Below are 26,310 nucleotides of genomic sequence, written 5' to 3'. Positions count from 1 at the left end.
GGTGTAAAAATAGGAGAAGCTTCTGAGCAGGAGGTCACAGCCCATCTTACTTAGAGACTCGTCACAACGTTGTCTCTGTTCTCAAACTGAGTCCTCCGCTTGCCTTCTGTGTTTCTGCTAAGCCACCATTCACGCCCCCTTTCCCCTCATCCTCTCTATTCAGATCCTGGGGACTCCGCTTCTGCAGGTGTTTCTCCTCTCCAACCACACCCCCGGCTCCTGCTTTTACCTCTCCTCACCTGAGCAGCACACGGCCCCTTGCTGTGCCCCCTGCCCGCGGTCTTCCCCGCTCTCTAATGCATAAGCAAATACAACTACCTCTCTCTCTACAGCTCCTCCCTCCTGCTCCCAGCCTCATCACCCTGATCCGCTCCACACACGCAGGTTCCCACCCGCGCTGACTGCTTGTTTGTTCCCAAACTCACGCTGGTGCTGGGTCCTCCTTTGCGCACAGGGGTCCCTCTGCCCAGTGCACCCTTTCCGACTCCGTCAAATTTCTGTTCGTCCTCCATATCCGACCCCTCTTCTCCTCCACAAAGCTCCGACTTAAGCCCTTAAAGACCCATCAGAGGAAGCTCCACGAGGACAGGGGCCAGGCCCTTGGTGAGAGCTCAGTACGTACCCTCCACACACTAAGTATTGGCCCGATCTGATGACTCATCCACTCCCGTTGCTTCTGTCCCTCCTCTGCATCCCCTCTGCCACTGCCCACAGGCTGGCACCTCCCAGTGTCCCCTCTGGATGGCCATAGCAGCCTGCATGGTCTCTCTGCCTTCCAATCCACCATCATCGTTCTAAAGGATAGATTGGCGTCATTACCTCACTTGAGATCCCACCATGGCTCCCCAAGGCCTTCCACACGGAGCATGCCCCTTCGCCTGGAGTCCTGACCTTCCCTGGCTCATCTTTGGCCCGTCCCCTCGTCCCACCCCTGTTCTGGCCATGCTCAATCTTGGACAGCCTTCTGGATGGGCTGCTCCCTTCAATCGTCCCTGGCTTTGTTCCCGTCTGTCTGTCTGTCCTGGAGGTCTGTCTTTCACTTGCTTGTCCGGCTGGCAGCACAGACAAACGGCTTCTTCAAAACTCATATGTCCTTTCCCCCTTTTCTGGCTTTTCTGAGCTTTTGAGATCTTCATTCATATACCTGAAGCTTCCAGCGGGCAAAAGCTCCCCTCTGAGGGGGCCATTGCTGCTCTCTCGAATGGTGATGTCATCCATGGCCATTATTTCCACGAAGCAACCGTATTTTCAATCAGAGATCTGTGACATTCTCCTCCTCCCTCCAAACCCTCCCGCAGCTGGAATCCACTGGTTTCGATGAGCCCTGAGCACTTTCTAAAGCCCTGTGACCCTCTGGGGCCCAAGGGACCGAAGTCCACCAGTGCTTGTGAGGGGCCGTGGCTACTTCTAGCTCGGGAGGGGAAATGAAAGGGCCCCTGGGAAACAAGACATCCACCGAGGGTTTTCCTCTTAAGAAGCCCTTCCTGCTCTCATCCCCCTCAGAGCACCCTGTACTTCCCGGAAGATGTCACTCTGTGCAACCATGTTTCTATATTTCCCTGTGTACCTGTCCGCTCTTGTCTCTCCCGTGGACATACAGGCTCCCGGAGAGCAGAGTCGGCATCGGCTTGCTCGCCGCTCTGTGGTTGGTACCCAGCACGGTGCTGGACGCAGACCTCGGAGCCCAGCCCTCTCCGCCTGCCGGTGAGCTCCATAGAGCCCTGCCTCTGTCCACCGTGTTGTTTCCATCCCGTAGGCCCTTAGCACATGGAGGTGCCAGCTGCTGGGTCTCTGGTTCTGAGAGCCAGGGAAGAGCCAAAGGGGGTGCTGGTCTGACCCTGGGGGTGACCGGTAGTCACCTTTGCCTTGCCTGACAGTCAGTGTCACCCCAGGGGCCTCTAATGAAGGGTGAGGGGGCCCATCATACCCCATAGTAGCCAGAAGTGAATGTGGGACAGTGCCGTCCCCTGTAGCCTGCTGGGCTGTCACAGCTGCGGGCCGGAGCATCATCAGCTAAGCGGTGTATCTATCAATCACATCAGCTGGGCAGAACAGGACCCAGAGAAGGAGCACAAGTGTGCACCGACTGACGGGAGGGACTTCACTGTGCCATGGACCCCGGGGTCTGGCCGCCCTTCCCCACTTCCTGCACCCGGGCCCGTCAACGACGTTTTGCATTCCGTGCCCATGGAGGTGGGTTTTTCCAGCAGCCTCTGGTTGTCCAGTGATGCTTTGTGGTTTCGTGTTGCTCCCCTTGCAAGAGACTAAGCAATGGGTTCTGGGTGAGGCTGGTTTACGAGGAGGTGAAGTTCATGGCCGTGAGGACGGGCAGGGCTGGGCATCACCTCCACAAAGTTCCCACTGCCCTCTGCCCAGTGATGTTGGTGGCTGTCCTGTCCTCGGCCATGCCCACTCCCCAAATACCATCGTTGCCTCAGGGTGCTCTCTGTACCCACAGCTAAGGTGTTTTTAGGCCCCAGGAGGTGGTCCACCTTTGCAAGCACATGCCAAAGGCCCAAATCCTATTACATAAAAGAATGTTCTCCCTTGGAGCTCCTTGTCCCAGCCACTCATCAAGGGGTTGGCAGTGTGCCTGGGCTGTTGTGACAGGGAGTTGTGACTTTCTCCCTGGACATTTCATTTGGATAAATTTTTTTCCTCTAAGTCAGGGTTTCTCAAACTCAGCACTATTGACATTTGGGCCGGATCATTCTCTGCAGTGAGGCCTGTCCTGTGCACAGCAGGATGTTGGAAAACATCCCTGGCCTCTGTCTACCCACCGGAAGCCAGGCGCACCCCTCCACCAGTTACGTCAGTCCGAAATGTGCCCAGACATTGCCAAATGTCCTGTCGGGGGCAAAATCACCCCCAGTTGAAACCACTGCTCTCCGGGCTTCCCGTGTCCTCACACAGTGAGGCACCTGTCACAGGAGACAGTACAGAGTGAGACACGAGGCGTGTGGGCGCCCTCTGCTCGGATGGCAATGCTGGGCAGGGGGCAGAAACCCAGCCGGCCCACTCTTCTTCCTGGGATTTGGGCATTGCTCCCTCTCTGTGCCTCACCTGGCGCCTTGGTAACTTGGGGATTGAAGATGGGGACAGCGCTCCTTCTGGGGCTGTTGCGAAGATCAGGCATTCGATAAATATGTCCCACAAGGATTATTCTACCAGGGTCTGGCCACAGTGGCAACTTAATGTTTGTTTTTCCTTTGGTCACAAAGGGTGGCTGGCCCTGCGTCCCTCCCCAGTAAGATTCTTAACAAGGGCAGTTTTTTACAGGGCACTTTGGGTCCCTGTTAGCACCATCCCACACCCACAGAATGAATGGTGGTTGGGGGACTTCAGGTGCAAAGCTGGTTCTGAGGTGCCCTCCTGGCTACGGACGTCTCTGGTAATGGTCGCGGAGTGCTCTGCTGCACCACAGTTCCTGGTGTCCCCAGGGGCCCTGCAGGTGCCCGCTGTGCTGGGCGGAGACGGAGCTGTCTGGACTCCTGTCCCCGCTCCGCCCTGTGCTAGCTCTGTGACCCGGGCCAGTCCCCACATTTCTCCCGGAACCCGACTGTTCCTCTGGAGAGTAAGGACAATCAGAGAACAAACCTTCCAGGGATTCTGCACAAAGAATTAGATAACACGGAAAGCTCTCGGCACAGGATGTACAATAAGCACTCAGGGTTAGCACCATTGTTATTAATTTAATTTTGTAAGAATTAAGAGAGCAGAAAGCTTGCAGGCGTACAAGAATAATCAACCTCGTTCGTGCATCTCCTCTCAGAGGTAAAAGTGCCTGGGGGTCGGGGTGGGGGTTTGCCCAGAGACATTTTAGAAGCGGACGGACTGTGTTTCCGAGGTGTATGTGGAGGGGAGGTCAGGATGGGAGGAGGAGAAGCCCCTCTCCCCGCGCACCGGTCTTTCTGAGGCCCCGCCAAGGCTGAGGCAAGGCCAGCTGGAAGCTCTGCAGGCTTTGCAAGAAAATGATTGCCCGAAAAGCCCTGGGGAAGCTGAGCCCAAGGGAACACGCAGGGCCAGGCTGAATGGCGGGGTGTGCTCAGCTGGCTGAGAGGAGGGGTCCCCAGCTGGGGCATGAGCCCTGCCCCTTCCCTCCCTCCAATGGGTCCCTTGGGACTGGGCTCAGTGAGTCATGGGGGCCAGCCCTTTGTGGGGCATCGGGTCGGGTCAGGGACCCTCTGCTTGCCCAGCCCTACCTCTGCTGACACTTTAAGGGGGGGCTCAGTGCCCACTTGTGAAGCCAGCGCCATACCAGGAGGTGGGAAACAGAGGCGCAGAGCAAGTGGGTCTGCGGGCAAGGCCGACCTGACCCTTCTAGGTCGGAGTCTCGGCATGGTCACCTTCTTCCTCCCCTTGGTCTTCTCCTTCCACCTCCTCATCTGTCTCCAGATCCTGATGTTTCTGCAGAAACAGTACAGAATCATTGACGGGGGGCAGGCCTCCCCTGCACCCTGGGAAGTTAATCCCCTGAGGCCAAAGCAGCCCGCTGGTGGAGGCCTGGGTTGCCAGGTACTCGGGAGACCGCTACCAGCTCCTGGCCTCGAGGATCTAGTCGGTGCTCAGAGCCAGCGGGTGCGGATGGCGGGCACGGCCTAGGGCATCTGACAGACTCGGGTACAAGTCCTACTTCTGTCACTTTGCTGCCCGGGTGACCTCGGGCTAGCTCCTCCTGAGTCTCTTTGGTCCCCTCACAGGGGACCTGATTCCTCGCAGGGCTGTGACCCGGATTACAAATAATGGGCATAAGGACCCCACACTGCTTTCTCAGCCCTGAACCCAGAATTTCTGGCCAGCTGCAGAAAACTTAAGAGAAAGGCAGGCAGAAGCGAGGTTGTTCTGTGCACCGCACTGCCTTCTGAGGCCCAGCTTCTCCAAGTGCAGTGTTCGAGCAGCGGGAGGAGCACCTTTGGGGACCCCCAGCACCAAGCCTGCTGTCTGCCAGGTGCACTGCGCCACAGAAAGTGGCCATTGTCAGCACTGCCTTCTGGAGGCGGGGAGGGTCCGAAAGCTGGGACTCCAGTCTCGCCTCGGCCATAAGCGGAGGGGGGTCTGTGCCCCCGCCTTGCCACACAGACAGTGTGAGAATAAAGCCTCTCATATCCAAGCGCTTCCAAATGCAAAAGAAGCTGCAGACATCACAGCCGGGCCCCAGCCCCAGTGGAGGGAGATGGAGCGGGGAGAGCTCATGAGATGGGACAAGTTTATCCCCTCCATGGGCTGGGCTGTCTTCCACCAGCCCGTCCGCTCTGTCGGCACCCAGGAGCCCACCACCCACTTCTCGAAAGCGGGGCAGTCCCCCTGGACACTTAAGATTCCTCAGGAGGAAGGGAGTCACTCCTCCCACTTGCTGGATGGACAAGTTAAGGTCCACCTGCTAAGGCCACTTGCCCGAGGTCACCCAGGAGGTCAGAGAGCAGGAAGAATCCAGGCCTGGGGCTTCCCCACCCCCTGACTCCCCCTCCCCAGCCGGTGCCCCCTGCTTGGGGCCCTACAGGCTTCGGCTTCTTCTTCATGGCTTCCGCCTCCTTCTTCTTCAGCTCTGAAAAGATGATGTCGAAGAACTCCTCTTCGGCCTTGGTGACCAGCTCCTCAAGGTTGAGGGTGGTCTCCTCCTCCCTCTGGTCATCGTCCTTGCCCTCCACCTTGCCCTTCTCCTTCAGCCGCATCTCCCGGTGCCTGGCCTCCAGAATCTTCTCCCGCCGGGTCTCCCGCTCAAATATCTGGGGCACACGGGGACAGGGAGGCTGTGGGAGGAGGGCGGCGGCCGGCGGCCCCAGCGTGGGGCTGGGCTGACGTCTCTTTGCTCAGTACAGCCCCAAAGGGGTCTGTTCTCAGCGCTAACGGCAAGAAAGGAGGGCTGGACATTGAGGTCGGGAGGCAGGAGCGGAGCTGCCCAGTCACCCAGTTCCGAGGGGTTCCCAGAACAGAGACAACAGCCTGAAGAACGCCCGTACAGCTGCGCACTGTGGGGCCCTGGGCCCAGGGGCGCACCTGCCCGGGGGCCGGCCCACAATCCCAGCGGAGCCAGGGGGCTGGCCCAGGGCCTCAGCAGCAGGCCTTCAGTTCCCTGGTGTGCTCACGGTGCTGGGGAGATGCAGCAGGGGTCCGCCGGGGGCGCGGGCTGGGGGGGTGTAGGGACGGATCTCAGCCTCCCAGCCCCCTTCCCCAGGATCTCCGCCTTCCCTCTATCTTCTCTAATGGCATCTCTGAGCCTTTGTTTGACAGGGTCTGCTTCAAAGAGATGTCATCTGTGAAGCCAGACAAACTGACCTATCAAACCACTTTGACCGTGACAAGCCCAGGGGGTGAGGTGACTTGCCCAAGGCAGCTGCACCACCGCGTGGGTAAGCCAGGGTGGGTTCAGACACTCCTGACCCCACTAACCTGCTCATTTTGGGGACACCACGCCACCTCCCCAAAAGTCCATGCATTTCCCAGGAGGCAAAAGGGAGGGCCTGACGTTTCTCTCTGGCTAGCGTGCTCTGCCCCGGGACACTTACTGAAGAAGCTGTGTTCTTCTCGTTCCTCTGGAGCGTGCACAGCCCATTGGAGACCTCCAGCAGCGTGGTGGTCCCCAGCTGAGAACCACAGGCGATGAAACACCCGTTGTCCTGCACCCGGAGGCAGAACAGGGCCTCGTCACACACCTGTTGGACCCGGTTGGGGAGAAGAAACTTGTTGACGATCTGGCCCCCGGGGAGGTGGGCACTTCGCCAAACTCTGTGTTCAAACACCCTCGGTGACTCCCCTGACCCACAAAATGAAGGTCACACTCTGAGATTGGCTGTCGACACCCTTTGCCCCCTTCGTTCATCTTCCACCCCCTCAATCCATCCCCCACCCTCCACCCCCTCAGTCCAGCTCCCCCGGGCCATCCTGCTGTGTCCCAAACTCCATGCCCTTCCATGGCCCAAGCCAGCAGGGCTCGGCTCCAGCCATGCAAATATGACCTTAGCTTAGGCTGGAAGGGTCAGCTGCCAGGAACCCACGCCAGGGCTGCCGGAGGAGTAGGTCTGGCAGGAGGAGAGACCAGGCTTTCTGCTTCTCTTTTCTTTCTAAATTTCCCCCAGGTGATTCTGCTGGGCCACCAGACCCTGAGGGCCAGGATGCGTGGGGAGGGGGATATATATGACCTTCAGGCTGAGGGCAGGGTCACACTGCTTGAACACAAAGTCCCAGATGTCCAGGGTCCCGTCCATTTTGGTGGTGAAGAAAACCGCCGGCCTCACTGGGCTCCAGGCACCGTCGGTGAGGTAAGCCATGTGGTACCTGTGGGGCACCAGGGGGTCACTGGTCAAGGACCACTGTGGTTGAGAAGGACAGAGAAGCCGCTGAGCCACGGCTCTGCTCATCCAGGCCCGCCGGACTCCAGGGTCTCATTGCTGGGCAGGAAGTTCTTTCTTGTGTCTGACTTCTAGCCATGCCAACTTGCTTACCAGCAGTTCACAGTCTGCATTTTATTTTATTATTATTTTTTTAAATTTATTTATTTGACAGAGAGAGACACAGCGAGAGAGGGAACACAAGCAGGGGGAGTGGGAGAGGGAGAAGCAGGCTTCCTGCGGAGCAGGGAGCCCGATGCAGGGCTCGATCCCAGGACTCTGGGATCACGACCCAAGCCGAAGGCAGACGCTTAACTAACTGAGCCACCCAGGGGCCCCACGGTCTGCATTTTAAAGGCTCTGGTCCTGGGGGCCTGGGTGGCTCAGTTGGTTAAGCATCCGACTCTTGATTTCGGCTCAGGTTATGATCTCAGGGTACTGGGATTGAGCCCCATGTTGGACTCTGCGTTCAGCAGGGAGTCTGCTTGTCTCCCGCTCCCTCTGCCCCTCCCCCGGCTTGCACTCTCTCTCAAATAAATAAATAAATAAATCTTAAAAAAAAAAAAAAAAAAGGCTCTGGTCCTTCTGAGGGGCTGGCCCCTGGTGTTTTCCCACAGCAGGCTCCAGGGAACAGGTGCATGCCGCTGGATCTGGGCCCAGTCTTCCAGCCGTGGGACTCACTAAAAGGAGTCGGAGGAAGTGTGCCCAGAAAAGTTCCTAGTATTGACATTGGAAGAGTGCTATACTTCCTACTTGGTGGGATCTAGATTTTCGAAGATTTCTGCTGTGAGGAATGAAATCAGACCCTTATCTTCCACCATATGAAAATATCAACTCAAAATGAGTTAAAGACCTAAACATAAGACCTGAAATCATAAAATTCCTGGAAAGAAACAGAGGGGGAAAGCTCCTTGACATTGGATTTGGCAGCCATTTCTTGGATATCACTCCAGAAGCACAAGCAACAGAAGCAAAAATAAACAAGTGGGGTATATCAACGTAAAGAGCTTCTGCACAGCAAAGCCAAAAAAAATGACAAAGCAACTTATGGAATGGGAGAAAATATTTGCAAATCATATATGCAATAAAGGGTTAATATCCCAAATATATAAGGAACTCATGCCAAAAAACTTAATAGAAAAAAACCCAAATAACCCAATTAAAAAATGGGCAATGAGCTTGAAAAGATAATTCTCCAAAGAAGACATACAGATGACCAATGGGTTATTGAAAAGGTGCTCACCACCACTCATTATCAGGGAAATGCAAATCAAAAGCACAATGAGATTTAAAAAAAGAAAAACAAAACCATACACACAAGGAGACAGCTCCTCACACCTGTTAGAATGGCCATCATCAAAAAAACAAGAAACAGTGTTGGTGAGAAAAGCGAATCCTCGTGCACGGTTGGTGGGAACGCAAACTAGTGCAGCCACTGTGGAAAACAGTATGGAGGTGCCTCAAAAAATTAACAGTAGAACTACCCTATGATCCAGCAATCCCACTTCTGGGTATTTATCCAAAGAAATTAAAATCAGAATCTCAAAGAGATACCTGCACCCCCATGTTCACTGCATCATTACTGACAATAGCCAAGAGATGGAAACAACCTAAATGTCCATCAGCAGGTGAATGAATAAAGGAAATATGGTCTGTAGGGTCCATGGGATATTATTCAGCCTTAAAAAAGGAGATCCTGCCATTTGCAGCAATGTGGATGGACCTGGAGGATGTTAGGCTGAGTGAAATGAGCCAGACCCAGAAAGACTAATACTGCATGATCTCACTTACATGTGGAATCTAAAAAAGTCAAACTCACGGTAGCAGAGAGTAGAACACTGGTTGCCAAGGGCTGGGGGGAGGGGAAAAACAGGAAGGGGATGGTCCAAGGGTACAAACTTTCATTTATGCAAAATAAATAAGTTCTGGAGATCTAGTATGATCTAGTAGGGCCTCTAGCTAACAAAACTGTACCAAATAGTAAAATTTGCTAAGAGGGTAGATCTCATGTTAAGTGTTCTTAACCCCCCCCCCACCACACAAGAATAATTATAATAAAGGGGGTAGGAGAGAGGTGATGGGTATGTTTATGGCTTTGATGGCAGTCATGGTTTCACAGGTGTAACTTACCCCCAAACTCATAGAGCTGTATGCATTAAGTATGTACAGCCTTTTCCATGTCAATGACACCTCGATAAAATGGTTGAATATATATATATATATATATATATATATATATGACAAAAGAGTCAGAACCTGGGTAGGTGGTGTGGAGCCCTCTAAGTCACCATGGGACCTGGAACAAAGCGCTACCCTCTGGGCCTCCCTCTCTACCCTGTAGAATAGGGAAATTGGACCAGATTTCTGCTCCAAAAGCAAAGACAGGCTGAATCATAAAGCCCCCGGGGAAATCCTTAACATGCCCCTTCCTGGGTCAAATGCAAGATCCAATACAGCAGCCCTGGAGTCTGGATTAAAAAAAACAAAAACAAAAACAAAAAAACAAACAACTCCTCCCAGGAGATCCTGATGCGCCCAGATTTGGGAACCACTGGAAGAGAAGATGCCCGTTCGGGTCCATAGTGGCTCCAAGACCACAGGACCTGTGACTGTGTGAGCTGGAAAGGAACCCCAGATCGACACACATGAAGACTGAGGGGGCACCTGTCCCCCCACCTCATGCCTCTGTTCTGGTCTCCTGGCCCTGCCTACATTGCGACATGTCTATGGATGTGGCTCTTCCCGGCTCACCCAGGGGCAGTGGGACCACGCTGAGGGTCTGTCTCACGCACCCCTTGGGCTCTCCTCTGGGCAGACTGGGTGAATCCACAAGCTTCTCTGATCCAACGACAGAGCTCACAGCTCTGTCCCTCTCTGCTCCTACATGTCCACCCTCACAGGAGAGGAGACCCACCAAGCCGTCCTGCCAAGGTGCCCGGATTCTTAATCCAAGCTTCCTGGGTTCAAATCCCACCTCAGCTCCTTACCAGCTGAGGGACCAGGAGCAAATGGCTTTGCTTCCTCGTGGCCCTGTCCCCCGACACAGACAATGAGGGACAAGAGGCTCAATGTTACCTCCTTGTAGGGTTGTCCTGAGGTCATGAAAATTAACCCAAGCCTGTTATTCTTACCAGCCCAAGCTGTTTGAAGCACATTCCTTCGTGAAGTGGCTGGATTAGGCGGCTCCTAGCACAAGCTCAGGTGGGTGTGGAGGGGTGTTCTCTCCATTTTATGGGTGGACACATGGAGGCTCAGGGCACTCCTGGGCTGGCCCCCTCTGTCCCTCCCACTCTCCTTCTTACTTGGTCCACATGATGGACGACTCCCGGCTGTCCTCGGACCAGATGCGGGTGGTCCAGTCACCGACGGTCAGGAAGTTCTTCGGGTAGAACGGATTTCTCTGCAGGGCATAGATGGGGCCATGGTGGCCTGGGAAGGTGCACACGATCTTCTCAGCTGACGTCTTGGCCTTGCGGTTGCAAGAGATGACAATGCCCTGCTCGGTGCCCACCATGAACTTGGTTGGCTGTGGAGGGGGTGACACAGGAGTGGAAGGTGTCATGAAACATCAGCTCAGGGCTTCACTGTCATGGCGAGCAGCCTTCTGGGGCCAGGGCGGAGGGGTCCGAAGGTGCTGGGAGGGCCTTTGGTTTAAGCCTCCGCTCAGGCTGTTCCCCAGCCCTTCCTAAGGAGCTGCCCCCGCCCGTCCTGGCTTCATCAGACCCCACCCGCCTCTAGAACCTGCTCAAGGGCCCCATCTTAATGAAGCACTCTTGACTCTTCTAGTCCCTGGAGAGACTCAGCAGCAGCCTCATGATGAACACCTCTTCACGTAGCACCATTGTGTCCACTAGACATTTAGCCATAAAGATCCTGAATGTCTGTTTATTCACAGATAAAGTGAATGACTGAAAGAATAAATAGTGTAAAGCATGAGTCTAGAAAGCCCCTCACCCAGCCTCCAGCCACTCTCTGCAAAACTGGGCCGTGCTGTACACCCCTGTTCGTGGCAGCTTTATTCACAGCAGCGAAGAGGTAAAAGCAACTCAAGTGTCCCAACCCCAGTGACATTGGAGGGATGCACAAAATGTGCTCTGTACATACAGTGGAATATCATTTGGCTTTAGAAAGGAAAGAAATCCATGGCTTTACAAAAGAAGCACAGGGGCGCCCGGGGGGCTCAGTCAGTTAAGTGTCCAACTCTTGATTTCGGCTCCGGTCATGATCTCAGGGTCTTGAGATCGAGTCCCGCATGGGGCTCCGTGCTCAGCGGGGAGTCTGCTTGAGATTCTCTCTCTCCCTCTCCCTTTGCTTCTTCTTCCACTCACGCACATGCGCGCACTCTCTCTCTCTCTCCCTCTCAAATAAATAAATAAATAAAATCTTAAAAAAAAAAAGAAGAAAGAAAAGAAACAACTGGACTCCAGGTCGGGGGTCAAAGAAAAGTGAAGAGACACAGCTTGAAAGGCCCAGAAGAGTGGGTGAGTGACGAAGTAAACCGCAGGGCTCCTGCAAGCTAGTAACAGGCGGAAATACCCAGATCTGGAGGGCCCGCCATGCCTCCAGCCTCCTCCAGCCTCAGACTTCTTGGTGGGGTTGGCCTGGCGAGCCTGGGCCTGGAGTCGGAGTCCTGGGTGTGAGCCCCGTGTTCTACAGAGCACGACTTACCACACTAAGATTGATCTGTTTAGCTGGAAAGTAGGGATAATAACATCACCTCACAAGATGGTCGTGTGTGATTACGCAAGCTCATCACGCAAGACAGTTACTAGCGTCCGGCACCCCGCCTGCGCTCAGTCACGGGTGTGGGAGAGCCGGGGGCTAGTGGCGGCACGGTGACCACACCCCGCACCTGCCCTAGTCGTCCTCTCCACCCTGACTACCACGCCCAGGGGTGAGGGTCAGTTCGATTGTCTTCCACCTCACGTCACCAGCATTGGTTCCCCAGCGTTCAGTGAGGACTCCCAGCGCAGGGGTGAGGCCAGGGCACCTCCACCTCCCAAGGGCCCGGGAATGATGTCACATGACCTGAAAGCAAACAAGGGATAATTCCCCAGGGAGGGGTGGGGGGGTGGAGGGGAGAGGAGTCAGGCCTGGGCTTCAGCGAGACATAAACCAGGAACCAGCCCAAGGCAAGAGTCATCTGGGAAAGTTGTTTTCTTGCTTTGGAGGGAGGGTGTCTTCATTTGCTGCTTCTAGAAGCTTCCGTCCTCTGGTACATTCACATTACTGCTCAGCTTCGATATTTCTTTACTGTTCCTTCCCATCGCTAAATTCTCTAACTGTGCCTGTGCTCTGGGTTTTCCAAGGAGCCTCCTCTGACCTCATTTTCTTCTCCAACATCTCTTCCTGCCCTTCAGAAAGCGAAGCGACCCACACGAGGCAGGGACAGAGCCTGGCCTCTCCATGTTGGTCCTGGGCAGGGCTCTTCCCACAGAATGGGGCCTTTCCGGAATCCTGTCCTCTGCAAAAGCTTGCCTTCTGCTCAGTGCAGCCACTAGCCAAGCGGTGACTGTGGGAAGGAGATGGCGCGGCTTCTTTCTGCAAGCAGCTCTGCTGCCCCCTGCTGGAGGGTCCTTGGAAACACCACACACGTCCAGGAGGACCGCAGTGGGGCTGGCCCTCCATGGAGCTGCCTGGTGCACACTGTAGTCCTGGCCTGCCCTGCCCTCAGCTCTGGCTGCCCCAGCGATGGAAAGCTGGCAAAGGGAGAGCTGGGGACACTCACCAAAGTAGACTCGAACTCCAGGGAGATGGCCCCCAAGGCGCTCTCCAACTGCTCCTTTCTGGTAATGTCCAGGATCACCACCTCGGTGGGTTCGCTCATCTTTCGGATATCCCACCACATGACCTGATGGTAGGACGGGGCAACTGTGAGACTGGAGGTCCTTCGATTCTCCTGGCTTTTGCCTTCCTTACCCCCACCGCCCTCCTGGGGCCAATCACTGGAGCCAAAGGGGTGGGTGTTAGAGGTGCCCAGTGACCTGCACGACAAACACACTTTGGAGAACCACTGCTCTGGCCCACAGTCTCAAACCTGGCCGATCACTAGGGTTATGGGCAAGCTTCATAAAATCCAGATGCTGGGGCCTCGCTCCAGACCTACTGCATGAAAATCGCCAAATGTGGGCTCTGGAATCTGAACTCTTAAAGCCTCCCCACAATATGGCAATATATCGCAGTGTTATATATGCCCCATATGCTTTGATCCAGAAATCCCACCGTATGGTATAGGCGTGCCTTCACACGTGTGCAAAAACCCATATACAAATACACTGCTTGCAACATTATTCTTAGAATGACAACATATTGAGATCCATTTAAATAAATTATGGCTTACCCAATGCATTTCTTTCTTTTTTTTTTTTTTTAAGTAGGCTCCATGCCCAGTGTGGAGCCCCACGCAGGGCTCAAACTCATGACCCTGAGATCAAGACCTGAACTGAGATCAAGAGTCGGACGCTTAAGCGACTGAGCCACCCAGGCGCCCCCCTAATGCAGTTCTTGACAGGCACAGGGCAGTGTTTTATGAAATATGAAACCATCTTCAAGATATACTAAATGAAAATATCAAGTGCAGATATTTACCTAGGTGTAAGGTGTGCAGAAAGGGAGTGAAGAAGGCGGATGTATTTGCTCCTGTATACGGAGACTATCCCTGAAGGCAGCCGTAAGAAGCTGATGCAGGTGGGCGCCTATGGGGAGGGGGGCAGATGTGGGAGGAAGGTGTTTCCCTGTCTGCCTTTGTGTACCTTTTGGATTTTGTTCCATGTGCACGTATTACCTACTCCTCAATTTTAAAATAAAATGCAAAAAGGAAACGTTCTCCCGGGGATTCTGAAGGGGAACCAGGGAAGTGTCACTGTTCCCCACAACCCTGCCCTCCACAGTGGCTGGCCGGTACCTGCCCGTCTGTGGATGCCGAGAAGCACTCAGTGCCCGTCTTCGATTGCAGCCAGATGGAACCATACACAGGGTCTCGATGGCTGAACTCAATGGTGGACAGCTCCGCCACCAGGCTGCCCTTGCGGGTGTCCCAACAGGCTAGCGGGGGGGGGGGGGGAATAAGGGAAAGGTGAATGGAAGTCCAGGCTCCCTTCCCTGGTGCAGGGAGCAGGCGACGGAGGGATGCTGCTTCTCTTGGTTTGGCAGGTGTGTGGTTTTTTAGAATCAGGGCTCGTTCCCAACCTGCCTGAGTTTCCTACCGACCCCTGAAGTTCCCACACAATCTCTGTGGGAAGACTCCCAGAGTGCAGGCTTCACTCATTTCTGTTGAGCCCCTACCATGTGTTGAGCACTACACTAGACCCTCGGGAAGCCTCTGGGAATAAGAGCGTCCGTGTCCCTGAGAGGCAGGAAGGGGGATGGGCAAGCAGAGCTCGTGCTGGGATTGCTCTGGTGAGGGACACGTGGGGCTGGTCAGGGCAAGCTTCCTGGAAGGAGTGAGAAGGAGCACGGACTGAAGATGAGCCTAGGATGGGGGTGGTGGGCCAGCCAGAGAGAAGAGTGTCTCCACCCCAGAGAAAGGCTCCTGAAAGTAAGAACACTGAGGCAAATCTCTCCTGCTACATAAACTCCTTCCCTTTTATCCTCTGCACCTTGGCTGTCCCCGCTGGGAGATGGGAATGCAGCTCACAGACCCTTTACTCACACTCATTACTGGGGCTTCAGCTCTGCTGCTTTACCAAGAAAGCCTCAAAACTTCTCTAGTTCCTGTCTTGACAGATTTCGTTCTTACTTTGCCACGAGTGTGCAGCAAGGACCCACTCTCTTACACAGAGCTATTTCTAGGAAAGCAACAAAAAACATGATCCATGTTTTGATTTCGGGAATCGAAGTCCAAAGCATTTGCCCCTGGGCTGGCCTGGCCCAGATATGGGCTTTCTTAGCTAAGCTTGCTCTGCCTGGGCAGAGCAGCGCTCGGGAGGGGGGCTCCCCCAGCAGCCGAGCCCCAGAGCTGCTCTCATCTAGTGTGAAAAGCCCTGAAAGGGGTCATGAATAATGAGCAAGGCAAGACTCCTGAATAAATCATGCACAGTGGCTCCGCTCATCTTCTAGAGCCCTGGCACCAGGTAATTTGGCAGGAGACTTGTGGGAACCCGTGTCTGTTCCCGGGGAGGAGGCGGCAGGTCTGAGAGAGGGGGTCAGAGGCCTTAGAAGAGTGTCTAAGAAGTTTCCCTGCCATCCTGCTCCTACTCTGAGAGGAAGAAGGGGAAGGAAGAGAACATGTGAAGGTAGGAGGGTAGGGGGCCCTTTTCAAGCCCAAGGTCAAGTCAGGCCTGGGGTGCAGCCACGGAGGCTGAGTGTCTGCTGCCTGGGGGCCAGAGGTGGAGGACGGGCAGGCGAGCAGGGCCCATGTGGGCAGCTTCCTTCCAGGCTCTCCAGGGATCCAAAAACCAGTTTTCTAGGTGTTCCATCAGCAAAATCAGCAGACTAAGGACCTCTGAAAATCTCCTCCATAAAAGCAATGAGAAAACCAGCAACAATCGTCAGTCAACTTTTTCAGAACAAATTAGCCAAAATCTTGCCATCATCCAGAGTGTTTAGGAGAAAGCTGAATGTTAGTAAGGACACTGAGTTTTGTGGCTTTTTTAACTTGCCTTAGTTAAGACCCCACACTCTCCAAGTCCCACGGCAGCCTCAAAAAAAAATAATAATAATAATAATATTTTATCTTCCTGGTGAAAACCTGCAGCCTGGCAGCCACAGGAGGGGTAATGTGGCCGGAGCTCATTCAGAGTCTCCTGTCCAAAGAACGGTGACTATCTGACCTGTTTGATGGTTCCCCTGCAAGTTGTCTGTATTCGACCTGACTTGGAGCTTGCTGAGTGAAAAAAAAAGTCTTATTACGGAGGCAACTCTTGAAAATGATGATAATTACAGGCAACTGATTAACTGTGCAGCTTCCTGAAGTGGTGGGTAACAGGTGGGCAAATAGCAAACTAACCACAAAGCTTAAAAGGCAAACCTGGAGAACAAGATGTCCATCAGGGCTTTGAAAAGCTCCGACATATTCCACCTGCCTGGGTGGGGCTGTGTGCGTGCCCAGAGCCGTGCACACGCTCAGGAAAGAGTAGAGGAGGTCCTAAGCCCCTGCCTCTGGCTGACCCCGAGGCTCTGCGCAGAGGCTCAGGTGGGGCTGACAGCTGCCTGGCTGAGTGTTGCAGGCATGCTCAAACAGGCACCCATGGGTTCTCAGCAAAGACTGGTTGGCTGCAGGTGCTTAAGGAAATCCCTGTCCAGCCACTAAGCGAACCAAGCAGAGACTGTGGCGGCCACACACGATAGGGTACAGACTTCACAGAATTGGTTCAGGAAATTCACTGAAGAAATGAACCACTCCAACAAATAGCAATGAAAACAAACCCTGTGCAAGTATAAGCATCTGATTTCCAAAGCTGTCACTTTATATTATGTAAAGAGAGCAATTTCCAACAAAAAAAAGTTACAAGATACACAAAGAAATGAGAAAATATGGCCTATACACAGGCTAAAAGGCAATAAACAGAGACTGACCCCAAGGAAGCCCAGCTGTTGGACTTACTGGACAAAGACTTTACGTCACTGATTTTAAAGATGTTCAAAGAACTACAGGAAACCGTATCTAAAGAAGTAAAGTATGAGAGTGATATCTTGTTAAATAAAAAATATCAATAAGGAGACAGGAATTATAATTATTATTATTATTATCAGAGAGAGAGAGCATGAGCAGGGGAGGGGCAGAGGGAGAGAGAGAATCCAAGAAGACTCCACGCTCAGCATGGAGCCTAATGTGGGGCTCAATCCTACGACACTGAGATCATGACCTGAGCTGAAATCAAGAGTTGGACACTTCACTGACTGAGCCGCCCAGGCGCCCCAAGAGACAGGAATTATTTTTAAAAGGAAGAACAAAATAGAAATTCTGGAGTTGAAAAATATGTTCACTGAAATGAAAATTCAGTGCAGGGCAACGTACTTGAGCAGGCAGAAGACCCCCTGAGCTGGAGGTAGGTCATTGAGATGATCTGTCTGAGAAACAGAAAGAGAGGGGAATGGAACTACCAAAACTGATTCAAGAAGACATAGAAAGTATGAAGCAATCTAGAACAAATAAAGAGGTTGCATTAGAGGGGCACTTGGGTGGCTCAGTCAACTTAGCCTCCGACTCTTGATTTCGGCTCAGGTCATGATCTCAGGGTCGTGAGATCAAGCCCTGGGTTGGCCCTGTGCTCGGTGCAGAGTCTCCTTGAGATTCTCTCTCTCCCTCTCCCTCTGCCCCTGTCCCAGCTCGTGCTCTCTAAATAAATAAAATTTTTTAAAAAAGAGGTTGCATTAGCAATTTTTAACTTCCAATAGGGAAGGACCAGATGGCCTCCCTGGTGAATTCTACTGAACATTTAAAGAATTAGTACCAAATGCTCCCGATCATCAAAGGAGGAGGGAACACGTCCCCACTCATTGCGCATGGCAGGGATCGCTCACATCCATCTCCGTACAGGAGTCTCCACCTGCCTCTCCGGAGACGGAGCTCCTTACGGGTCTCATTATCCCTTTGCCCCCAGGTACTCTATCCCAGCTGGAGGCAGGTGGGCAGTAAATGCTTCTTGACTTTATACTTGACCTATAATTTTCTTAAAACTTTTTATTCTGAACTGGTTTCAGACTGACTTGAACTATTACAACTGGAGACGCAGCTGAGCTATCAGCAAAATCCGACTTGCCCGGATGTCTGGAGTTCATCCGCTGTGGGAAGTCCCCACCTCCCTTTGTGCCCCGCGGGAGGCCCGGGCAGGCATGTGGGCCTGGTGGACAGCGGCGGGGGCTGGGCGGGCTCCCGCTGAAGCACCGGGCCCCTGCTTACCAAGCTGCCCATTGTAGCAGCCTCCCAGAAGCACGTGGGAATCTTTGGGGTTGTACTCCAAGGTGACAAGAGAAGAAGATGGCTTCAGGACAATTTCAGGCCTGTTGGGGTTTTCTATAAAACAAACAAACAAAAAATGGTCCCACTGGGTCTAGAAAGCAAAGGACAGGGTCAAACAGTTTAACCCTTCTAGAGGTAGGCAGTGGGAAGTGGCGGGGGTTGGGGGTCGGGGGAAGCCTGGAAGCCCCTCCTGTCTTTCTCCAGGCTGCAACCTCTAGGCCTTGGTGACCAGAATCTGGCACTCTTTACCCTAGGGACTCTTCTAGTGGTTTTATTTCTGGTAATCAGGAATGTGTGTGTGTGTGTGTGTGTGTGTGTGTGTGTGTGTGTCCATTTTTCGGGTTTGGTAGGAAACCAGGTTAGACCACAAGGTTTTTACATAAAGCCAACTCTCCCTGACTTCCCCAAGTCAGTTTCTTTGTCTGTATAGGGGGGCTAATGATGGAGTCCACCCCCCAGGGTTGCTGTAAGCATTTGTTGGGCTGCTCAAGAGCATCATGTGCTCAGTTCTGAGCTGGGCACATACACCTACTCGTAATGGCTAATGTTTATTTTCACACTGGTGACAGTGAAGGGACATCTGACAGCATGCAGTCCCATCGCCAGCTCCCTGCCAGGCTCTCGCTCTTAGAGTGAGTGCTTCTGTCAACAAGGGTGTGTGCTCCCAAGTAGACACACTGCCCCTCCGGGCCATGGGTGAAGGACAAATGCCAGGAAAGTTGGGACAGCGGTGAGTCTGTCTGAACTGGGATTTGGTGGGGTCTGGTCTTGAATGCCCTGATCAAGGATCTGGAAATGAAGGGAATTTCCTGCTTCTGATATGGTTCCCATTTGGCTGTGCTTGAACCCAGACAGGGAAGGGATGAGAGGCTTCCTGGGGTCCCTGGTCCCTCCCTATGAGGGACCAGCCCTGTGAGAATCCCCCCCACCCGTGGCTTCTACCTTCCACTCCTGTGCTCTGCAAGCCTCTCCCCTGCCCCCTCAGCTTTCCCGGCCACCCGGACCGCTCTGCTCCTCACCCAGGTCCCAGATGTACGATTCGTGGCTCATGCCCTCAGGCGCCCGTTGAAAATTCAAGCAAGAATACGCCACCGCCAACTTTCTGTTGCCATCAGGGTGCCAGGAGAGGTGTGTGGCTGACCGCTTGATCTCCTGGGGATCCCTTCACCGGAGAGCAAGAGGGCAGAAGACTGGAATGGAGTGGAAGTCTCCCCACACCTCTTCACCCCTTATTTACTCAATTATTTCTTTATGAAAACTTTCTTTTCTTTCTTTTTAGAGAGAGAGAGAGAGCAGGGGACGGGGGAGAGGGAGAGAGAGAGAATCCTAAGCAGGCTCCATGCTCAGTGCAGAGCCCGACATGGGGCTTGATCTCGCAACCCTGAGATCACGACCGGAGCCGAAACCAAGAGTCGGATGCTCAATCAACTGAGCCACCCAGACACCCCACAGAGAAATTTATTTTAAGAACAAAGTTTAGAGGACTCCCTTAATCAAAAATCCACTCTAGCCAGCCATAAACAGAAGGCAATGATAAACACTAAACCCATGGAAATAAAAAATATTAAATTCCCGTCCGATATTTTCATTTGCTGAAAGTTTTGAGCCTGAGGCCTGATTTCCTATTGCTATTGAAATTAAAGGGAAAGTGGAGAATTCCAGAAATCCTGCTGCTTGGCATTTGCCCAAAAGAATTGCAAACTCTTGTCTGCACAACATATTGCACATGAATGTTCCCAGCAGCTTTGTTCATAATCGTCCAGACTTGGAACCAACCAAGACATCCTTCAGCAGGTGAATGGATAAATAAGCTGGGGTCCATCCAGACATGGGAATATTATTCAGCATTAAAAAGAAATGAGCTATCAAGCCACGGAAAGACAGGGTGGAAACGCAACACACATCATTAAGCAAAGGAAACCGGTCTGTAAAAGGCCACATACTGTATGATTCCAACTATGTGACATTCTGGAAAAGGCAAAAGCATGGAGACAGTAAAGAGATCAAGCGTTGGCCGAGGGTCTGGGGGTAGGGAGGGATGAAAAGGTGGAGCACGGGACTTTGAGGGCAGTGAAACTATTCTGTATGATACATTTGTCAAAACCCACGGAGTGTACAACACACGGAGTGAGCCCCAATGTAAACTGTGGATTTGGGAGCGCCATAGGCTGACCGTTGTGTCCCCCAGATTCATATGTTGAAATCTCATCTCCAATGTGATGGTATTAGGGGGTGGCTGTGGGAGGTGATTCGGTCCTGAGCCATTCAGATGGGATTAGCGCCTGATAGAGGGCTCCAGAGAGCTCCCTCACCCCTTCAGCTTTGTGAGTTCACAGTGAGAAAATGGACGCCTGTGAACCAGAAAGTGGGTCTTCACTGGACGCAGAACCCAACCACCCTGAGCTGGGACTTCTGGCCTCCAGAACTGTGAGAAAGAAACTTCTGTTGTCTATAAGCCTCCCAGGTTATGGTGCAGTATCAGAACGCTGGCTCACGACGGTATGACAAAGGCCCCACCCTGGGCCGGGGCGTGGATGGTGGGGAGGCTGTGGGGGTGTGGGGTGGAGGAGGCGTGTGGGAACTCTCTGTACTTTCTAATCAGTTTCGCTGTGGGCCTCAAACTGCTCTGAAAAATAAACTCTTAATTAAAAAAAAAAAAAAAGAGAGAGAGAAAGGGGAATGAGCAAGAAGTAGAAAAGGCCCAAACTGAGACTTTGTCCTTGAAGTAATCAGAAGGAATGCAGGAAAGTGGGAAGCCACGTAACTTTCTCACCCCCTGATTCTTCCACTTCACTCCTCCCCTGGGAGCACTGTTAGAGTGAGAAGAGTGCAGGCTGGGATCCAGAAGACCAGAGTCCCATCCTTGATTGGGTCGCCCACCCACTGTGTGTCCTGAGCACCATCCCCTCCCTGGGGTCAGTCCCCTCATCTGTCAAACGTAGAGGTTGGACAGGATGATGTCCAACCCATCATCCTGCTAAGGTATCCCTACGGAAGATCAGACCTCAGCAGGGAGGGCAGTCCCCCCACCCCGCCCTGGCCCCTTCTCTTCGAAGCCCTTGGTCCTGCTCTGCACACCACGACTCAGCCCTGGATCACAAAAGGGTCCTTCCTGGTTGTGCTGGGACGCGGTCAAGTACTTCCCAGGACCCTCAGTGGGTCATGGTAGCACAATGAATCCCCCAGGGTTGGCATTTGAGGCTAACCACTTCCAAAATCATAGGTACATATATATATTATTTTTAAACAAAAAATAGTGCTACCCTACATACTGTTCTGCACCTTGTTTGTTGTGGTTTGGTTTCACAAAGTAAATCTTGTCCCAGAAGGGGCTGTCTCCTCCTTCATTCTGACAGCTGCGTGGTATTCCACTGTGTGGGCCTACCAGAATTGCTAGAAGCAGTCCCCTACGGATGGATTCATCTTGCTTCCGGTCTTTGGCTAGCCCATGCCCTGCTGCAGTGAATGTCCACACACACAGTGATTCCACACACACATGTATCTATGGGAGAAAGTCCTGTGGTCAAACTCTGTCCTTGGAGGTTATTACCAGGTACACTCCCGTGAGTGTGGATGGGGGTCCTGTTTGCCCACAGTGCTGCTGGGTCACGGATGTCCCGTACTTTGTACTCATTGTGCCCTGCATGAATTGACCCGGCTTGCACACAGCTTCACAAATTCCCTTAGTCTTTCCCTTGAGTCTGTCCTCCTCTTCCATCAACCAGACCACCCCCAAGGTAAGGACCAGTTGGCTGCTGGGTGTTCTATTGCTCTGCTCCTTACCAAGTTTGGAGCACAGAGGACTTTGTACCCACGGCATGGGGTGATCAGCAAGGAGTGACCTTTGGAAGCACCCACCCAGAGGGGTGACAGAGATCGGCCAGACACCTGCCTAGCTAGAGAGGTACCTGAAAACATTGATGGTTTTAGCTGAAGGGGCCTCCTCTGTCACCTCCACCGCATCCTCGTCATCAAAATACTCCTGGTAGATGTCAATGGCATTATTCTGCTTGATGCAGTGCTCCATGATCTGAGGGAGACACGTCGGGAGTTCTTAGGGAGGTCCCTGCAGCCTGACTAGGACTGAGATGGAGGCTGGCAGGGACAAGACATATCCAGTGGTCTCTCCCATCCTTCCAGCCCACGCATTCTCCATGGGGGCACCTTCACCTCCAAGGGGGTGAAAATTGGTTTTGGGGGGTAAAATAATATTACTTTTTATGTATAAAGCACAGATATATATATATACATACATGTCATGGGGAAGGCAATTAGGAAAAAATGTCTAAAAAGGCTCATTGAGGGACAACAATGAAAAAAAAGGTGAAGAAACACTGCTCCAGTCAAACAGAACTAGTAATCACTCCATATATAGCACCCATCTTCTGGTTCTGCTACCCAGAGGGCCCTCCCCATTTTTCCAGATGTCCAACAAGGAAAAGCCCAAGCTCAAGGGCTTCCTTTTCCAGGAAGCCTTCCCTGATCCCTTCAACAGGAAATCAAGTCTCCCTCTTTATGGAGCAAAATAGCAAGTCATCCCTCCTCTTACAGCATGTCTTTCTACATTATACAGAGTTATCTCTGTATTTGTCTTTGACCTCCAGCGGACTATAAACTCTTTGGGTCAGGATGTATGTGAATTTTTGCAATTTTTTTTGCAATTCATTTTTGCAATCTCTGCTGTGCCTGGCAGAGGCTAGCAGCTCAGTCCAAATGTGCTGAATGAATGAATGATCCCTACTGGCAGGTGGTTGCTGGGAGGGTTCTTTGGGGTCCTCTTTGCTCAAGGGGAGCACTTGTCAGAGTCCTCCTAAAGCCTGCCTAGCACTTGTACCCTCCCGTCTTCCCCTATGGTCTGCTGTTATGGACTGGGTCTGCCTGCTCCCAGATAGAAGGTTCCTGAAGGTAGTCAGTGCTCTTGCCCCAAGTAGCCACAGAAGCCGAGCACAGGGCCAGGCACACCCAGGGCTTCACATGCAGGCGGGGAACCCGAGTGATGGCTGGGGCTGAATGAAGCCTCACCGAGCCAAGCTGCATGATGGCGTTGATGTAGTTCTCATCCTTCTCCACCTTCTTCCGGAACCGGATCGTCTGCTCCAGCTCCAGGGGGTTCACATCCTTGGGCCAGCCGCCCTCAACATGGTTAATCCCCCGGGTCTCCATCTCAAACCGCTCTGTGTTGGCCTGAACAAAGAGCCGCGGGTGAGAACATGCCTGCCCCAGGTGTAAACATGAGGACATTTCCGCCAACCAGGATCGGGGGCCCCCTGCCCCTCCGGGGCCCCGAACACACAGGGATGGACCGATGAGGTGCTTCTGGCCAAAGCCATAATTCTGTCAGGTTCCAGCAAGGAACTTTCTGGTCCTCAGATGGTCACTGGTAGCCACGGAAGTGCTGCCCTACAGAGCTAGCCGCTTTGCGGCCGATGCCGCTGGCCGTGGGAAATCCAATTTTGACTCTATGTAAACCCTAATGACCAGAGGAGTCCACCCATCTGTTCTGTGCGGCCCCAAAGGAAAAGAAGCAAATGAGCCTGCTCTGCCTTACCATTAACAATGTCACGGGTATTGAAACAGGGAAATGATGTAAAGGTGGGGATTGCTCTGCCCGTTCTCTGTGGCAGGAAGGATGGTAGATACAGATGTAGTTTATCCCTTAAACTTGTCACTTTGCCTCCTTTCTATTCCCACCCCCATTTTAAAAATTGTGGTAAAATACATATAAAATGTACTATTTTAACCATTTAAAAGTGTACGATTCTGCGGCATTAAGGACCTCCCCGATGTTGTGCCACCATTGCCTCCATCTAGTTCTAGAACTTTCTCATCACCCCAAATGGAGAGCCCAAACCCAGTAAGCAGTCACTCCCTTTCTTTCCTTTCTAAGCCAGGGCTCACAAAAGCAACAAGTCTTCACGGGCTGGAGACCCTAAGGCCATCCTGTTTAGTTGGCTACTCCGTGGAAAGCATCACCCCGGTCCCTGTGACAGCAATCAGCTCTGGGAGAGCAAGGAACTCAGTGCGTTTGAACCGTGAGTTACTGGAACCACCCACGAAGTGTTTTTGGCCAAACAAGTGTGATTTTCACTGGGTTGATTTGGGACATGACCAAGTGGCTTCTCTCCTTCAAACTAGTTTTCTCTGAGCGGCGCTTAGCGTGATCGAGGCGGCTCACCCACCCGCTTTAGACAGGCAGGGAGCTCGAACTGCAACATGACGCTCCGCTCTCCTATCATGGAGGCCCCTTTGACCAGAACTTTCCGTGGCACCCTTTCCTTTTCATAAGCGGGACAGGTGCCTGTAGATCCGAGTCCCCACTCCCTCAGTTTACCTCTCCCAGCTGCACCACATGCCTCAGACAACTCTAGTAAGAGTCTTAGAGGGTAAGACCAGAGCCCACGGGAGAGAGAGCATCCTGAGTCACATTCACCTGGCCTGGGGAATGGCTGGCTCAGGGTCTTTTCCTGCCCCTGGGCACCGTGGTGGGTCATGGGGTCATTCTGCCCTCATACTTCCAGCATCTGCACTGGGCCACTCTAACTGGCTACCAGTCACCCAGATGGAGCCACCCTGTCCTCCTTACCACCCTGGCTGGCCACCCTGCCCAACTACAGCTCCACCGGCCCAGTGCCCCAGGGCAGGGCCCCACCTCGTGTTCTGACATGCTAGTGGAGCACTGGATGCCCGTGTCCACCGGGTTCCTCTCCACAAACTGCTCGGCCAGCTCGGGGTTGGGCGGGATGTCGATGTTCAGCTCCGCCTGGCGGTCGGAGAAGTTGCATTGCTTCCCGAACTCGCTTCGCTTCTTGACGTACACGTACACGATCTCCATGGTTCCGGCAGCTGCAGGGGGACAGAGGGAGGGTGTGCAGTAAGGAGCCCCACCTGGCTGCTTCCCCGTCCCCACGGGCCTCACCAGGGTTGGCTCCAGATTCCCAGTCTGGTTGAGGGGACGGGTCCTAGGGGATTTGTTCAGAAGCCACAGCTGCATTAAAAAAAAAAATCATTTATTGAGTAATGACTACGTGCATTATCTGGTTCCGTTCTTGCATTTGCCCTCTGAGGTGGACAATAGCATCACCATTCTACTTTGGAGGAATCTCATACTTAGAGATGCTCTGAGTCCCCTGCCCAGGACCACATGGCTAATAAGGGGTCCAGCCACTCTGCCTGACTCCGTGGGTCTTACTCACTAAATGATAGTGTTTACTGAGCTAATATGGTTATTGGGGGGAAGGAAGAAATATTGAGGCGATTATGTTGGACTAAATCCCCTGCCACACACTGGACCTGGTCATACAGCACACGGATTTGAGAGCCCCAGGCCCCTCTGGAAACTCCCACCCAACCACCTGATTGTCCACAACTCCCTTCCCAGAGTTCTAGGTTACTGGACTCTACCCTCCGCCACGCCCGGGGGCCCCACTGGAGCCTCTTCCCTCTACATCACTCCAACCATGACGGGGCTGGGAGTCCTCCGGAGAAGGGGAGAGAGCCAGCCCACTTCCCAACAGGCAGAATAGTTGAGCCTTTGAAAGACTGGTCACAAAGGGTACAGTGGGGAATTGGAAAGCAGGCTGGGCTGGGCGCTGACCTCAAGGTCTGGTCCTGTCGCTCCCTAGCTGCTTGACCGTGGCTAGACCACTCAGTCACTCCGACACCTGACGCACTCAGGCTGCAGCACTGCTGGAACGCAAGGTTCCGCCGCACGGATGCTAACCGGAAGTCTTCGAAACGCAGTGGGCAGTTCCCACAGATGGCTCTTCTCTTCACTGACCCCTGTCACACCAGGAGACTCTGTGGGGTCTGAGAGCTCCTTGGTGACTTCCATGGCTGGCCAGCTGATGAGTCTATAATACCGTACTGTGGAGGTAAACACAGTCACCCTTTGTGGCCACACCTAACTCTTAGAAAGCGTGTCTTTGATGGCAAGTTCCCCAGAGCTCAGACTGTGGGTCTGTGAGGCTCCTGGGATTGCACAGAGCCCTTGGATGAGTGGGTGGGAGCCATGGGAGGACAGCTGGGCAAGAGCCTTGCCATGATCGGATTTACAACAGAAGGTCTTTGGTCACCCAGAGT

At 53.1% G+C, this 26,310-nt stretch overlaps 1 protein-coding gene across 1 annotated transcript; it reads right to left on the bottom strand.

The window, feature by feature from the left end:
- Positions 1–3,672: 3,672 nt before the first annotated feature.
- On the bottom strand, positions 3,673–25,175 carry DNAI2 (dynein axonemal intermediate chain 2). Its single transcript, XM_036079039.2, has 12 exons — positions 24,881–25,175; positions 23,254–23,415; positions 22,140–22,261; positions 19,251–19,393; positions 18,172–18,285; positions 14,233–14,372; positions 13,057–13,179; positions 10,631–10,854; positions 7,140–7,275; positions 6,507–6,653; positions 5,499–5,726; positions 3,673–4,407 (listed from the first exon to the last, which is right to left on the bottom strand). The coding sequence occupies exons 1-12, from the start codon at positions 25,061–25,063 to the stop codon at positions 4,321–4,323; spliced, it is 1,809 nt and encodes a 602-aa protein (XP_035934932.1). The 5' UTR covers positions 25,064–25,175; the 3' UTR covers positions 3,673–4,320.
- Positions 25,176–26,310: the final 1,135 nt, after the last annotated feature.

This window comes from Halichoerus grypus, chromosome 2 (genome assembly GCF_964656455.1).
Source record: "Halichoerus grypus chromosome 2, mHalGry1.hap1.1, whole genome shotgun sequence".
Taxonomy (NCBI): domain Eukaryota; kingdom Metazoa; phylum Chordata; class Mammalia; order Carnivora; family Phocidae; genus Halichoerus; species Halichoerus grypus.
Note: the sequence above shows the minus strand (reverse complement) of the source record. Positions and strands in the feature narration are given on the sequence as shown.